This window comes from Haliotis rubra, unplaced genomic scaffold (assembly GCF_003918875.1).
Source record: "Haliotis rubra isolate DU_JTF1 unplaced genomic scaffold, ASM391887v1 Scf148, whole genome shotgun sequence".
NCBI lineage: Eukaryota > Metazoa > Mollusca > Gastropoda > Lepetellida > Haliotidae > Haliotis > Haliotis rubra.
In genome coordinates this window covers 1123726-1141339 of record NW_025765425.1, presented here as the reverse complement: position 1 = coordinate 1141339, position 17614 = coordinate 1123726, and the positions used below count along the sequence as shown (strand labels likewise).

At 39.6% G+C, this 17614-nt stretch overlaps 1 protein-coding gene across 1 annotated transcript in view; it reads right to left on the bottom strand.

The window, feature by feature from the left end:
- Positions 1–17614, bottom strand: part of LOC124269823 (discoidin domain-containing receptor 2-like) — a 238426-nt gene that overhangs the window by 7847 nt on the left and 212965 nt on the right. Inside the window, exons 6-13 of the mRNA XM_046704856.1 lie at positions 14242–14389; positions 7643–8167; positions 7151–7312; positions 6402–6815; positions 3137–3459; positions 2142–2269; positions 1198–1395; positions 57–291 (exon numbers count right to left, since the gene is read on the bottom strand). Coding sequence (XP_046560812.1) covers positions 57–291; positions 1198–1395; positions 2142–2269; positions 3137–3459; positions 6402–6815; positions 7151–7312; positions 7643–8167; positions 14242–14389 — 2133 coding nt within the window. The remainder of the gene's footprint in view (positions 1–56; positions 292–1197; positions 1396–2141; positions 2270–3136; positions 3460–6401; positions 6816–7150; positions 7313–7642; positions 8168–14241; positions 14390–17614) is intronic.

Genomic DNA, 17614 nt, shown 5'->3' with positions numbered 1-17614 from the left:
CTATCCCAGTGCACAATAAGATGTCTTATACCGAGACATACAGCTATGTGCCTTACCAACAAGATGCTTTCCCAAGCCATCCAGCGTATGGGCAGAACAGCCCTGCCCTCAATCCTGTAATAGTCCGCACTGTACAGAGATCTGCTCATGCCAAAGTCAGAGATTTTTATTGTGTAGTTAGTCCCAACAAGGCAGTTTCTGGTTGCCAGGTCTCGATGCACCATGTTCAGAGACTCCAGGTACTTCATACCAGACGCGATTTGAGATGAAATGAAGATCAAGCAGCCATAACTGAAAAATATCAGAAAACTCGGTTAAAGCTTTGTAGAATGAGTGAGTGAGTGAGTTTGGTTTTATGCCTCTTTTAGCAATATTCCAGCAACATCACGGCGGGGGACACCAGAAATGGGCTTCACACAATGTACCCATGTGGGGATTCGAACCCGGGTCTTCGGCGTGACGAGCCAACGCTTTAACCACTAGGCTACCCCACCGCCCCCTTTGTAGAATGAAGAGACAACACAAGGGAACACTGTTCTAGTCTTGAGCACCTTGTTTGGTGACATAATCGAACTGTTTAGTCATGAGATATACTGTTTAATGTCTCATAACAATAATACTCAAACAAGTAACTATTGCTAACCATAGGGGGATCCAGAGGGGAGGTGCAGGGGTGCAAACCCCCTTCCTCTTTCTTAAAAAGCTGTATCAGCCCCTGCTAACATTTCGTTTTGACTATGCTTGCATTCCTTCTTACTTTCTTGTGTGTGAGTAAAGAAAGGGATTTACTCAATTTCAGCTTATATAAGACCAATTCATTACATGCCTGAACAGTGAAACTAGTTTATTATGAACATGCATATATCAAACATTTTAGGGGAGTCTCTGCCACTTGTTGAATATTGAAGTTGAAAAGCATAAAACAAACTGCAAGTACCAAAAAAAAAATTAGTGATCCCTTTGTGTTCATTACAACCATAGTTTACTGTATCGAGTTTTGCCAGTGCTCTCACGTCTGCCATCAGCACGTGGTTGTGAAAACCAATTTTGGTGCCGGAGACAAAGTAAACATACATTGGGCCGCAGCAGGGCTGCTTCATTGCAATGATTGAAACTGGGTGATACAAAAGAAATGGAGACCTCAACATTTCATCCTGACTGGAACACAGACTCGTTACTTCCCTAAGAAACACTTACCTGAGTGTCTTGGCATTGGTTGCCTCGGCAACTGGACTTTCAGGAACATGATCAATAAGGAATTGGTTGAGGTCGCCATATTTCATGTATTCTACAATCATACAGAGTGGTTCTTCTCGTGTACACACACCCAGTACATGCACGATGTTGGGATCCTTCAGCTGGGACATTATCTTAATCTCTTTGTGGAAGTCAGATCTGCAACAGAAAGGTCGTGTTGGGATGGTACGGAAGCAGTTGTAGATGTTGTGGATGTGGTTGCGGTAGCTGCAGTAACTGTCTTTGCCAGACATCTGAGACTCAAAATATGGTCTTGGATTTTAGCATCAGTTTCAGCAGAATTTAGTGTTAAAGACTAGACAGAAGTTTACTGGACTTGGGTTTTTGGATGGTTTGCTAAAAACACCAACTGCAATAGAGCTGAATATAACCATGGTTTCAGACTAAACTCACCAAATTCATGAATTACTGCTGTTGTAATAATTGTTGCTTTGATTAACTGAGCATTTATGTTAACTGACAGTTTAACATTATAATTCTTGGGAATTTATATACAATCCGTCCATTATCTTTTTTAAACCGTGTTGTGAAGTTTATATACAGTTGTTGAGGGCAAAACAGTTGTAGGGCAACATATTGCAAAACTGGTATCTTTGTTTGGATATATTTTGAAGTATCCCAATTTCTACATATTTCTCAACATGGTCACTTGCTGCCATCTTGTAGCCATGGATACAAGGGAGATAACACTAGAGAAAAATCACAAAATATTGACCGTTTTGTTAATCAATTTCAAAAGGAAACTTCATTTGTTAACACATTACTGGGTAGGTTTTAAGTCAAATGATGCAAAAAGTATGAAACATATCATATCTATTTTACTCAACACAACAAAACAAAGAATTGTTTTGCTCAATGTTTTACAGTGTACTGGTCATACCCACCTAGCTCTGTCGTCAGCGTTCGGCCTGAGCATCTTCACTGCCACCAGCATGGAGCGGGGATTGTTCCTGCTCATGGTGTAGTCATCACCAAGGATGTCGTTGATACGTAAAGCCTCACATAAATGAACCTGAAGCCATAGCCAAGAACAGTGTTAAGTTTCTTTGAATTCTTACAACAGTTTTGCTCAATTCTCAAATGGTAATGTCAACTTTTTACAAATAATTCTTCAATTTCTGTACTTATTACTTTGAGAGTGAGTGAAATATTGAGAATTGGCTCCATCAGAAACAGTCCACTTTAACATGGATGCCTATAGGAAATGAAACACACAGTATGAGCACTAATTCACACTTATATCCACACTAATACCCACAGCCTTGAAGGTTGGTCTGCCCAATAAAAATGTCTATGGTCAAATATTAGTCTCACAGTCCCTGAACCTCACTATTTTCCCTACTGCCTAGCACTCCATTCAATAGTAAAGCCCTAAATGAGTAAGTGAGTGAGTTGAGTTTTACGCTGCTTTGAGCAATGCAGCAATATCAGGGCAGGGGACACCAGAAATGGGCTTCACACTTTGTACCCATGTGGGGAATCGAACCCGAGTCTTCTGCGTGAAAAGCAAACGCTTGAACCTCTAGGCTACCCCTAAATGAAGCAAGTGTAAATTTCCTCAGGTTCAGGCTGAATTTCCCATTTCACTGGGGCTCCTTTTCAATTAAAATAAGATTATTTGTTACTGTGAAAATTATTTTCAGAGGCAAAGTGTTAGTCTAGTCAACAAGGCTGTGTTCCTCAATGAGGTCATAGGGCTTTAACTTTAAAAAGTCATACCTTACAACTGATGTTCAGCGGAATGAGCCCTGGTGACACACACAGGGTACTTGGAACTTATTTTACTTTGAATCTCTAGAAGTATCAACAGTATTAAGTATTTTTGTGACTAGTTAGCTTTAATTTTCACTCCATCCATTGAACAAATTTTTTCATTTACCTCACCAAACTGCCCTTCCCCTAGCACCTCCACAAAGCGGAGATTTTCTCGGGGGAATTCCATCACAGAGTAGTCAATGCTTAAGAGAAGGTCAGCATTTGGTACTGCGTAGACGTTGTTTCCACTGACTCCTTGTAAACTTGGAATGTTGGGCCCGTGGACATTGACGATATCTGCAGCAGCATACAGTGCATCGTAGTTGGGAGGTTTGTCCAGACTGCCGTTCATGGCAGGAAGTAACATCGGAGGTCGTGGAGGTCGTGGCGGCAGATTGACGACCAGCGCAGACTTGGTGATGTCTGGCACCGCATAGTCTCTAGAATCTGTAATACAATGGTCTGGTCTCATGATCAACTGATCTTACTACCGGTTCCCAAGACATAGAAATAAATATGTAATTATGCCATTGTAAGATTGAACAACAATTGACCATTCCTGTGTTCTAGTTTAGGTTTAGGCGCCGCCTTCTGTGGGTTATATACAGTTATAACATAGGGATTGAGATTTAATTTGGATATATCCCAAATCTGAGTACAAAACACAGTTTTAACATTTCATGGAAATGATATCTAAAAATTGGGTTTGAAAAGTCTAGTCAGAAGGGAGTTATTTTAGTTTTGGACAGTACATAAAATCAGTTCATTGGTTTGTTTCATGTTTAACACCACCCACAGCAATATTCCAGCTATATGACCGTGGTCTGTAAATAATCAAATCTGGACGGACAATCCAGTGGTCGACATCATGAGCATATATTTATGCAAATGGGATACAGTGACATGAAATAACCTATGATTAAGTGATGTTGTTGAAGCTCCTGCTTCTACGTGTTCTTACATAATTATACAAACACAAATATGCTTTAGAACATGTACATAAGATGGCAAATTAGTATCACAGAACAAGCCACATATTTAGCAGACATCAAAAACTGATGCATATCATAATTAAAATGATAAATAATAATAATGGCTGTTGTTATTAACTACTGTAAGGTCAAGGTTATTATGTACTTTAGGATACTAATGAAACGTTTGTTACACAGGGCAGGAGTGGGAATGGATCTCAATTGTTTTTTTAATAGGTTAACTTGGGGGCAGTGTTCAGAGACTAATTTTATTGGACATCAAACAGTATAGACAAGTTCTGTGTGTTTAATTAGATAAGGATATATGTTGCAAACTACCTTTGTGAATAGTGAGTGAGTGAGTTTAGTTTTACTCTGATTTTAGCAATATTCCAGCAATATCACAGCAGGGGACACCAGAAATGGGCTTCACACATTTCACCCATGTGGGGAATTGAACCCAGGTCTTTAACAAGATTAGCGAAAGCTAAAACTCTTGATCTCTTCCCTGTAAAGTGTAATAAAGTATAATTTTGTCCTGAGATAATATTGTCCAAGCAGAAGGACTCTTGTTACCTGTGTTAAGTTTTATTACGGGGGAGGTGATTGGAAGGGCATGACATCAGCCCCTTATAACAAACTCAAAAAGTGTACTCTTATCACAAGATGAATCAGCTACTGAACTTTTAGAATAATAGAGAATAATCTCTACATGAGGTAAGGTAAGGTCCCATAATACATTAGCCATCATTAATATCATGATGAAATCCCATTTAAAAGATGAAATGAATTTGATTAATCTAGGAATGAAGTTACAGTCCAATGGCAAAACTGAACAAGCCTAACTGTTACAAGCAACTGAGTCTACAATGTTTAACTTGCAGCTGAATTTGTGACTTTGTAGCCTAGGATTTCTGAGATATAATACAGATTTGGAAAGAATTGATAGGTCACATGACAGAAGTGTCTCTTTTTTGCCAGACTGGTCACATGACAAACATTGGGTACCAAAAGCTACGGTGAGAAAGATAGAACCAATGAAATGGCATCTACAAAGCAGGAAATTCAGCACTGTCTAGGTAGCAAATGATGAACACGATGTTAGACATGAGAAAATATTAGCTGACCAGCGTGAAGTGTTGTGTGGCCAAACTGAGGGAAACTAAAAATCTAGGGTGATCACAAAAGATGAAAAATTAGATCTGTGTCTAGTGCATCCCCTTTGTGGCCAGGGCTCGCATGTTGGTAAACTTACATCAACACCTGGATTGATTCCCGTCGTTCTTGCAATTACAAATTACCCACCCTAGATATTCCTTAACATTTTACCAATCAACATAAAGAGTGAGTGCGTTAGTGAGTTGGTGAGTTTAGTTTTATGCCGCTTTTAGCAATATTCCAGCAATATCACGGCAGGGAACACCAGAAATGGGCTTCATGCATTGTACCCATGTGGGGTATGGAACCCAGGTCTTCAGCGTGATGAGCAAACACTTAAACCATTAGGCTACCCCCCCGTGCCAGATAGTAGGGAAATGGGCTTCACATCAACATAAAGAAATAGGTAAGGGAGCTAACTCGTGTTGTCAAGATAACCAAGCCACTTGTAATGGACATGAAGACTATAAACAATATATTTTAGGGTTTTCTTCTGTATAACAGTCAAATTTTCGATCTTGAATTGCTCGCAAACTTAATCTTAATCAGTGGGACTGGTCGCCGGATTGTTGACATTGCTGAGCCCACATTTAAGGCTGGTTTCTTATGGATTCATGGGACTGAGCAAGGTAGCCAAACAAAAAGGTTAATGGAAATCAAGGGCAGGTAATTGGAATCCAAGAAAACCATAGAAATGGATCCAGGTGTGAGTGTGGGTTTACCAAAACGCAAGCTCTGGAGATATAGAGGATGTGTTTTATCATGCAAGTCACACAAAATTCTAATAGTTTGGAAAATCTAGATTAAATTAAATAAAAGGGTTACACCTGCAATGATTGTGATTAGGATTGGAAAGGCAAAACATTCAAATATCTCTTGAGATAATGTCGTCAAATACATCTATTTTGAAGCTGTTTCAATATTCTTCAGATGACTATGCAAATTTATAAAATGATTTTGTCATGCTGAAGTACAAATCACAAAAGAAGCAGCAGCTTAATGACACAAGATGAAGCGAGAAATACATTTGAAAACACGACACAACACTTCAGACAGGTCACATGACATCACAATCTACTGTCACTCCTCGTACAGTGAAAACATCTCGGTCTACGTTACGTTTCACACAACCAAAGTGCATGGTGAAATCGGTGCAATAAGAAACACTTCTGTCATTGCGAAATACATTTAACAAGAGTTAGAAGTCAGCGTAGTCCACAATTTCAAATTATCATGCTTGATCGAAATTTGGCTACAAACCACCAGATTCAGGACTCGCGGGAAGCTCAGGGAGTTCTCTCCCCTGAATCGTGTCTTTGGGTTCCAGGTAGACCGGCTTGCCCAGTTTGTCAGCGGCATTATAAGTCTCTCGATCCGATTCACCCTCTTCTGTTGCCACGCTGTTGTACATATTACCATTTGAAATTTTACCGTTTGTGGATCCACGCAAGTCGTTCAGGTTTATTGTGACATGGCGATCCACCACTGGTTTGAGGTTGCGACGGTTATTGTTGTGCTTGCGACGTTTGTGCCGAATGATGAAAATAGCGATGATTATGATAAGAATGACAATCAGTGCAGCGAGAGCACCAATGATAACACCGATATATCCATCATCGAATTCTGCAGTTTCTCCCTTTTTAGTAATAGTATCTGTGCTCTGCGATGCTGGGCCTGGAAAGGAAACAGAGTTCACATGAAAATTATTGAACAAAACACAAAAATAATAAATTAATACAACTATGATGTTTTTGTCTGTTCTTAAAGCCACAGACGGCAATATTCCAACTCTATGGAGTTGTCCCCCTTAGGTCTATAATATTCATACATATTTAGAAAATATGATAACATCTGAGGCTGCCAGTCTTGAACTGAGAAAGAACAGTAAACATCATGTAAAACTTGAATAAAAGGCGACTGTAGGAGTTGCCTCCCTTTGACCATTTCTGCATGCTTATCTACAGTCTTCTGTATCTGTAGAATCATGACTTATACAGAGGAAGAACTACTCACGATCTCCATATTCCACTTTGGGAGTGTTGGAGCCTTCATTGTCGATGCTAAAACCATATCTCGCCCATTTTGATTATTCTGGAGAGTGGTTGATATAGTAGACGGAGCAAGAGTGGTGGGCGGAGCAGTCTCTGGGGTGAAGTTACCCGTGACTATTTCTGAAAACAAAACAAACCTTCCCATTAGTACTTGCTTCTTATCTGAGCAGTTACTGCTTGGTGTCTGAGTCAATGTTTTTCCATGTTCATATTTGATTCAACACACTCACAGTCCTCCTCGATTCAAGAAAATCGTGAAACTTGGCATCCTTGTTTTAAAGTCAGCATTTTGATTGTAAGTCTTAGTCCAGTGATTCCAACTGCATAAATTTTTAACTCATATTTATCCATAAAATATGCAAAATGAGTGAAATCATAATTTAATCAACATACATTCTTAATTCAAAAGTGAAACTATTCCAAATTGATGTACAATCATAGAATGCTTACCTGACTCAAAGCTAACTTCGCTTATCATGATCCAACGTGCTTCAAAATATAGCTCCATCTTGATGTACTTTGCCACTTTGTTTTCAAGTCGAATCATCACCTGACGAGCGTCTTCAAAATAGTCATCACGCACAAAGTTATATCTGACCGGAGGCCCTGGGTAATATTTTCCTCCTATACTGAAATGGACGATAGCTTTCCGGAACACCCGGACTTCCTTGCTGTACAGGTTGTTGCAATGGATCATAATTTTGGAAAAGTTCCGCACATGTTCAAACTTGAAAACAATGGTGATCGGTTTCATTGAAGCCGAGTCATTTTTCCATCCGACCCATTCAAATCCTTTAACACCGAGGCCCTTCTTGTCCGATCTGAAGTTAGTGTGACCTTCATCTCCATCAGTCAGCTGACCGAGCCCATCCTTGAGGTATTTATTCTTGATAATTCCATCGTAGGTAAAGTCATACAAATCAACTTCTGAACCCCGTCGATCTCCTTGCGGCATCGAGTAGGACACCAAACCATCTGAAAGCAAATGATTAATATTAAAACAATATCAACTTGGGACTCTCTTTAAAACGTTACTCACGTCAGGATTTAAAATTGCAATTGTTTACTATTACAGTCAATGAAAGAAAGGACAGGGGGAACATACTCTTCTGACAGTATCCACTGAACAGTTGGGGAGGTTTTCGTGTTATCATCCATCAGTTTATAGAAAAGAATATTCCCCAAGCCCCACAACATAATATCTACAGTAGCACTCACTCATTCCAATGTCTGCCATAGTTCTGATATGGTTATTTTATGTTATTCAAAGAGTGAGTGAGTGAGTGAGTTGGGTTTTACGCCGCACTCAGCAATATTCCAGCTCTATGGCAGCATATTAAAAAAGAGTTGCTAATGAGTGAGTGAGTGAATTCGGTTTTACGCCTCTTTTAGCAATATTTCAGCAATATTCCAGCAATATCACGCAGGAGACACCAGAAATGCACATCACACACAGTACCCATGTGGGGAATCAAACCGACATGAACGCTTTACCCACAATGCTACCCCTCCCAGTTGCTAATGAGGAAAGCTGAAGTGTGTGTGTGTGTGTGTGTGTGTGTGTGTGTGTGAGAGAGAGAGAGAGAGAGAGAGAGAGAGAGAGAGAGAGAGTGTGTGTGTGTGTGTGTAGAGAGATGTGTGTGTGTTTTGTACACATGCAACATGCATGCACATGTGTGTGCAGCACTGATACCCTACTCAGACATTGTATACTGACTCAAGCCAACCAGTCCTTGTTTTATACTCTTTTTGTCAAACCCCAGATAACACTAACATCTTTCAACATCAATAATGTCCCCGAGGACCGAACAACTGACCATGCCATGCTGCCGCTAGCTCTGACCGCTATACCACGGAAACAAAGATTGCTTTTGCAGTCTTCAGTTGGAAGTAACTGTAAGAGGTAAAACACTCTTCCTACATCGATGCAGTGTCCCTATGTCATCACAAACTGGGCCATGTATCCGTGAAACTACCCAAAGCAGTAAACAAATGTGTATTTCATTATTTGTATGAGTTTCTTGTGTTGTGAGAATTCTCCCAGCAGATGGAATCTTCACAACAGATCTGTCAGAAAGCCCTGGTGGCAGTTTTTGTCCCACACGAGTCGGCAAACCTTCATACACAACCATAAATTTGCTTTAAATAATGCTAGTATCTCCAACAGACATGCAGAGTGCCTCACGCACAATCATCTTGGTGTGGTCTCTCCTGATACAAGCATTTTCTGCTCCACTTAATCTGGATAGTGCCACGACTTGTTTTTGCAGGATTTCTACTTTTTGCTAATTTGTTAATCACTGTTTATTTTCCATCTTTCCTTAACTTTATCCATGCATTTTTCACCCTTTTGTGGAAATTAGCCGCGGAACAGATGTTTTTCTCGCAGACCCCCACCAAAATATGTCAATTTCTACATAATAGTAGCCACATGACCTGGGAAGTTCCACGTGGTGGAAACAATTCTTGCTAGAGGTCATATGTGAGTTGAAATTAATGGCAATGTCTGAAGTTTTGCTCATTGCAATTTGGCAAAAATAAGTCGTCAAGATACCGTTGGAAACTGCGTAATGTCCTGTGCGAGGCACTGATCCAACAGAACGTCTCCATATTGTGATGTGTTGCACATACTTCTGTCAGTATTATTTTAAACACACCGATTGCAGCAGCTGCATGTGGAACAGGTAAACTGAAACCGATGGTGCAGATGTGTAGCAGACGTAGCCTTCCAGCGTTCAAATTTCACCGATTCTCATTCTACTGTCAAGGCTTTGCTGACAGATGCAGGACGACTTGGGACGATTACCAAAAAATACACCAAAGGCAGGTTTCATACCAGTTTCAACAATCTTAAATTTCTCAGTGTAGAAACTTCGGTTTGACATGGAAACACTTCCAGATGCAGCCAACACTACTTTTGTGACACCAGAACTTCCAGGAGGAGGAGAAGAAATAGTAATAGGATTCAAGACAATTTCAACAGAATGACAGGAAAAGAATGTCTTCAATTTCACTTCATCTACCATGAATGTTTTTGTGCACAGGATATGGTTACCCAAGCAGTTTTTCTATCAAATTTGCAAAGTATTTGAACACAAGTAATTTTCACTTCAGTAAGTTATAAAAAGAAGAGTTTAATTAAACTGTAATTACTTTTAATTTAGACAAATACACATTGATATGCAGTTAAGAAATATGAAAACTCTTGAATGCAAAAAAGAAAATGGATCTATCAAATGCATTTCCTTGTTATATAGTTTGTTGTTTAATGCTGCATTTAACAATAAATATCTCTTGCAATACCGAAGTAAGTATTAGCTTCTATCTGGCCCATGTTCTTGTCCATCATCATCATCATCATCATCATCATCATCATCATCATCATCATCATCATCATCATCATCACCACCGACCCGTGAAGATCCGGGGTAGAATAGGTCTTCAGCAACCCATGTGCTTGCCTTAAAAGCGACTATCTTGTCATAAGAGGCGACTAACGGGATCGGGGGGTCAGTTTCGCTGACTTGGTTGACACATGTCATCGGTTCCCAATTGCGTAGATCGATGCTCGTAATGTTGATCACTGGATTGTCTGGTCCAGACTCGATTATTTACAGACCGCCGCCATATAGCTGGAATATTGCTGAGTGCGGTGTAAAACTCAACTCACTCATCATCATCATCATCATCATCATCATCATCATCATCATCATCATCATCATCATCATCACCACCACCACCACCACCACCACCACCACCATCATCATCATCATCATCATCATCATCATCATCATCATCACCACCACCACCACCATCATCATCATCATAAGACATGACCGCACCATAAACTAGATCCCCCATCCCACTGGTCTTTTTCACCTGTCTTGAGATGAAACTCCTCCCTTTCCTGACATTTCACTTCTAAACTAACCCCCAAACAGATATTGGTCACTACTGTGTAAAAGACACACAGACAAGCCAGACAAGATGGCCACCACCTGCAAGGTAGAATCTGTTAGCGCCATCTGTGGGGCAGCTATCGGCCACCTGAAGAACTATTTCATATAAACAGTCATCGAGACTGGAACCCCTGTCTTCTCCACTGTCTGTCAAAATATCCTCCGCAAAGAAACGCTACATCTTAGAATTTGAGATGATACAAAATTAGCTATTCAACAGATGAAGCATTGGGTGGGGTGTGTCCGCTCTGGCGCCAAAAGAACATACTCCGCGGATGAACAGACAGCTGCAGGGTTACAAAACAAACAGCGAGAAAATAGGATGTATTAATGTGGTCTGAGAGGTGAGTGGTGGCTGGAAGTCCACAGAGATGTGTTGATTCCGTCATGATATGATAAACTGACACATCCTCATCCAGTCCATCTCGGCATGATCAGACAGTCATGTCTAAACTATATCCCCACAAAACACAGAGTTTGGTTGATGGCCCAGTTGGTGTTTGGGGGTCTGTTGTAGTGTTAGGTAAACTCACTGGTGGCTTGTAGCCAACACATGGTTCAACACCTTCCTTGCTTTCACCAACATTTCAGCCATATCAACCTAGATTACACTGCAAAATGGGCTTCAAATATTGCAATCACATGGGACTAGAACCTGGACCTACAGCTGATGAGCAAGTACCTGAACCACTAGGCTACCCCGAAGACCTCTCCACATGAAAATCTCACAACAAGTACCTTGTTCCATATGACTCCAACATAAGTTCAGACATATATTTACCTGTATATAATATTTCAACTTTGTTATGAATATTGGAATTTTAAAAATATAATTTCAATCTCATTTGCTTCTATATAGTATGGTAATAGAGACAGTGGGTTTTTAGGAATTCTTCAACAATCCTAAAGCCTTGTTGTTCGTACTGAAGTGGTGCAGAATATCCGGGGAGAGTGTTTGGGGAATTTCTCTCTCAACATGTGAACCTCGATTCCTGTGTTTATGAACATTCTGCCAGTATTTTGCTACCAGTAAGACTTGAAATACCAGCCATACCAGCCAAAAGACGATCTTTATCAATGAAAACAGGCCTTCAGTTTCACAGCATGAACCCAACAAGTGGAATCACTAGTCTTGCTTGCCACAGAAACAGAACTAGGCTGACATTAAGTCCCAGAAATAAAGTTAACTTTTTAAAATATATAAACTTAACAATGTTAATTAAAGTTATACTTGCTATATCATCCAAGACTTGAGATGGATTCATTTAATAACAAGGATGAAGCTGTAGCCTAGTGGTCAAAGCATTTGCTCATCATGCACAAGACCTGGGTTTGATTCCCCACATGGGTACAATGTAGTGCAGCAGATATTTTGCATCCCCAACTGTGATATTGCTGGAATATTTCTAAAGTGGCAGAAAACAGTGCTCACTCATTCGCTCTGGGTTAGCACACTGTCTATGACGTGCCCATCTTGTGGCCATCTTGTTATCTGTTATCAATGTTATCTGACATTTACTGCCCACGTTATGTATCTGTAACTATGGAATACGTCTTTGTGTTGTTTAGCCTGGTGTATAATAGCTTTTAATCAACTCTAACATACAGTTTAAAGGTTCTGGTGCTTCATATTATTTACTTCTTCAAGCTTTACATGAGGTTGAACAACAAACACTCAGTCAATGAAAAACACCTGGGCTTTCTGTTTACAGAAACATAGGTGTAAAACATTTGCAAAGAATTTCTGTTGAAACTAGGCCTTGTGTAGATAGCATCGGTCTCTTTGACAGACCCAGAATCTGGTTACGCAGTTCAAGAAAATGGCGCTTCTGTCATGTCTCACAAACTTCCTTGATATGCTTTGTAACATTCACAGGGAATTAAAGCCAGGTTCGTTGAACGTCTTATTTGAGGAAGTTGTAACAAAAGATGCGGTTGATACAATGTTACACAATATCTGTGCCCCCGAAGTTTCATCATACATATGGTCGCGGTTGTTGGTTTGGTTTGGTTTTATGCCACACTCAGCACATTACAGTTATGCAAAATACACAAAACAGTGGCTGAATGAGTGAGTGAGTATGATTTCACGCGTTTAGCAAGCAATATTCAAGTAATTTCATGGTGGGGGACACCAGAAATGGGCTTCACACAATGTAACCTTGTGGGGATTTGGACCCAGATTTTTGGCGTGATGAGCGAATGCTTTAACCACTAGGATACCCCACCTACCCTTACCAGTGGTTGACATCATGAGCACCAATCCATGCAAATGAGATGTGATAATATGCAAAGTAAGCAAACCTGATATCACACAATCAGGATTGTTGCCTCGTATACAAGCATGGGCTACTGAAGAACAATTCTTAAACAGTTTTTCACAGTGTTTGGTCTTCTATGATTAAAGTGGACATTAAAACTGATGTATTAACCTTGAGAAATAAATCTACATCAGTAGCCTTTGTCTGGCAGTATACTAGATTTATACCTCTGAACATTAATGTCATGGATGCTGATGTCATTGAACCCAGACATCAGATATTCCGTTTGATGTCATCTAAGCTTCACAAATAACAGAAAGGGAGTTCTTGAAGTACTCCGATGATAGAAGAAACCTTTTTATCCCTCAGCAGGGCATAGAATAAAGATGATATGATATCCATTATCAAAATTCTCAAATGAGTGACATACAGGGAGTAGGCGAGATTTGTAAAGACACTGGGAGACAGGAAACTATTTCCAAATCCAGCTTTTGACAGATGACATGTTTGTTTAACAGAAGAAGCCGTACAATCTCCAGACCTGTCAACAACAGAAACAGGACCTCCACATACATATTTTTTTTAAACTGTAAGAATCGGCTGAAAAATTTATAAATTTGCATGCATTCATAGAATAATTCCTTCTGTGTAATTGCGTAGATCAATGCTCATGCTGTTGATAACTAGATTGTCCGGTACAGACTCAATTATTTACAGACAGCCATATAGCAGGAATATTGCTGAGTGCGGCATAAAACTAAAGTCACTCACTCACTCAGCTTTGTTCTTTGTCTCCTGTTACTAGGAAAATGTTGTATGGAAACCTTACCATCCCAAGTGCATCCGTAGAGCTCCACTCTCATACACACTGTCCGAGGATGCTGACTGTAGGGGATAAACCTCACACGCTTTGCTATAATAGGCGGCTGAACGTTCTGTAGGACAGCATGGTAGGTGTTATCATTGCCTTCGAATATCTGGAACAAAAATGAGTCCATATGAACACTCAATGTACACACACAAAGACTTACACAATGGATACAAGATATTTTATTGCGCAAACGTTCCATGTAGAAACAGTGACAATATATCGAAATATATATAAAAAGTCATGATCAAGAAAATATTTTTCTTTATCATCACATAAATCAAAAGTATATTTCAAAACATCTTGTGCCCATTGTCATATGTGATGCTAATATTTTTTCAAAGAAATTCATAAATCAAGACCACATTTCCAAAACTTTTGTGCCTATTATCACACGTGATGCTAACCATTTCTAAAACATATTCATAAATCAAGAACATTTTTCTTAAAACTTTTGTGCCTAATATCACACGTGATGTTAATCTTTTTTCAAACAAATACATAAATCAAGAGTACATTTTCAAACATTTTGGGGACCTTATAGTTTTTTGTTCTATGTACAATCTTTTTCATCTTCATCCTTGAGAGAAAGGTTTTGCAAAGGGTTGTAACAGTGTTTTTTTCATTGCCAGAATAAGACACAAAAGCTGAGAAAACACCACTGCCATTTCAGCTGTTACGTGTGACACTTGTGACAGACTGGGATAAGGTCACTCCATGTAGAGAAGTATCACGTTAAAAAAGTAAACAAGGTACACAACCAGCAAATAGTGCATTATGGGAGTGTGGGGATTTGTATAAACAAAGTAATGGCAGGTGATGGGGTACTATTGTTGTCTTTGACACATCGACATGGACACATGTTGAAAACTTGGTGTTTGGTTGGAACCAAGGAGCCACTTGGGCAGACGTGAATCTAAGGTTTACAGAAAGTGAAAGGTGGGATTGAAATGGGGATACGTAGCCAATAAGACGCATCTCAAAGAGTGCTCGGAACCTGTAGATCTACATGTCTCTCAGGAACCCAGTATACAACACAAGCAGTGTAGGAATAACATGATCCATGTAATGAATATGAAATCTTTTCGATCAGGCAGAATCAATCACATGGTCCCAAAATACATGATTTTATTACACTAAGAAATAAAATTATCCTTCTCAAAATATGATCCATCACCAAACTTGAGGTTATAGTCTTGAATTTACATAAAATGTTGTACTGTTCTTTGGTTAGATGGTGGGGTGGCCTTGGTATGATTATAGCATTTTTTCTCAAGCTGACATCCAGGGTTCAATTCCCAATATAGGTAAGATCTGTAAAATCCATTTCTGGTGTCCCTTTGCCATCACATTGCTGGAATATTGCTAAAAACAGCACAAAACCATACCCACTTACCCACAAGGACTCTACGGCTAAATACCAAGGTGTGTTAATCAAAATATTTCTTGCCATCATGTTTCTGTGGAAAACCTGAGCTAAACCTCTTGGGTTCACTAGGTAAGAACTCTTTCTCTCTGAACCAGATCTTCAAAGCCCTTTCTAAGCTACCGTGCTTAAAACAGGATTTTAACCACGAGGGAGGTATAACCAGAAAGTGGGAAGGTATCGCATCATTACCAACAATTTCTCCAGCCAAGTCTGTATATCTAACAAAGTTATAATGAAACTTGCAGATGATCTCCCCATACATAGAGATGCTACCAGGAGCAGACACCAACTTCAAACTCCATCAATGTTCATATTTGCTGTAATTATGCTGTTCATATTGTAACTTCCAACATTCCTATTGGTTATACAGTACATCTTCTTATTCTATTTGGTAGCATGAATAAATTGTCTTCCCATACAAAGAGAGGCTGCCATGGGAGCAGACGCCAACTATAAACTCCATCCATGTTCATATTGACTGTAATTAGGCTGTTCATATTGTAACTTCCAACATTCCTATTGTAGGGTTACACAGTACATCTTATTCTACTTGGTAGGACATATAAATGATCTCCCCCATACATAGAAAGGCTACCATGTGAGCAGACGCCAAATTCAAATCCGTTCCATGTTCACATTTTTCTGTTCTTATTGTAACTTCCAACATTGCTATTGTAGGGTTACACAGTACATCTTATTCTACTTGGTAGGATGAATAAACAGAAGCTCAGTCAATCCAACATACCACTGACTGAACTCGTGTCTGTTCTTGCTGCCAGAGAAGTTGAGAAACTATGGGCAGGGTGATTTCATGAATCAGTGTAGCCTCCCTACATTCTCCACAGAAATATCAAATTCTTGACTGCTTCTCTCAGAGGGACCAAGCTTCAAGTTACCAAATAGAACAAACATGGCTCTTTTAGACATGTTTTGACAGTCTTATAAACTTGCAATTAGTTGAGCTGTGAAATTCAATCATCAGTCTGATAAAAACTGTCCGTGTCTTATCGAAATTGCAAGATTTAGACACACAACCCGAAACCTCCTTGATCTTACACTGAAAAGCCAGTCCTGTAATTATAAATGATAAGAGCTAGTGGCTGTGTTTCTTCTGTCCTTATTATTTTGGTACAATTCACATTTGAAAGAATATTTTTTCCATCATGTCATGTAAATTTGTTGGTTATATAAGCCAGTGCAGCAGCAAATATCTCTGTTAAAACACTGTACAGAAGAATCTGAACACCTCTCATACACTACACCATTTGCCTACCTCTGACACACAACACATTCACATCCTCCATTCAACATCTTCACATCCTCCATTCAACAGATTCACATCCTCCATTCAACATCCTCCATTCAACAGCTCCACATCCTCCATTCAACATCTCCACATCCTGCATTCAACATCTTCACATCCTCCATTCAACATCTTCACATCCTCCATTCAACAGCTTCACATCCTCCATTCAACAGCTCCACATCCTCCATTCAACAGCTTCACATCCTGCATTCAACAGCTTCACATCCTCCATTCAACAGCTCCACATCCCCCATTCAACATCTCCACATCCTCCATTCAATAGCTTCACATCCCCCATTCAACATCTTCACATCCTCCATTCAACATTTTCATATCCCCCATTCAACATCTTCAACATTATTCTTTATCACAATATCTAACACATTCACTTGTCGTGCCAGAAGCAAGGAACAGTTCTTCCCTTGGTATAATATGTGAAGCAAATTTCTGGCTATGAATACACAATGCTTTTTAGAAAGTGGTCAATGCAACATATATAAGATGTGACATGACAATTTCAAACTCGAACCGACACTCTCTGAGCAAGTCAGTGATCTGTACTTTACTGAGATGTGGAATTCCAAATATAACATATGTCC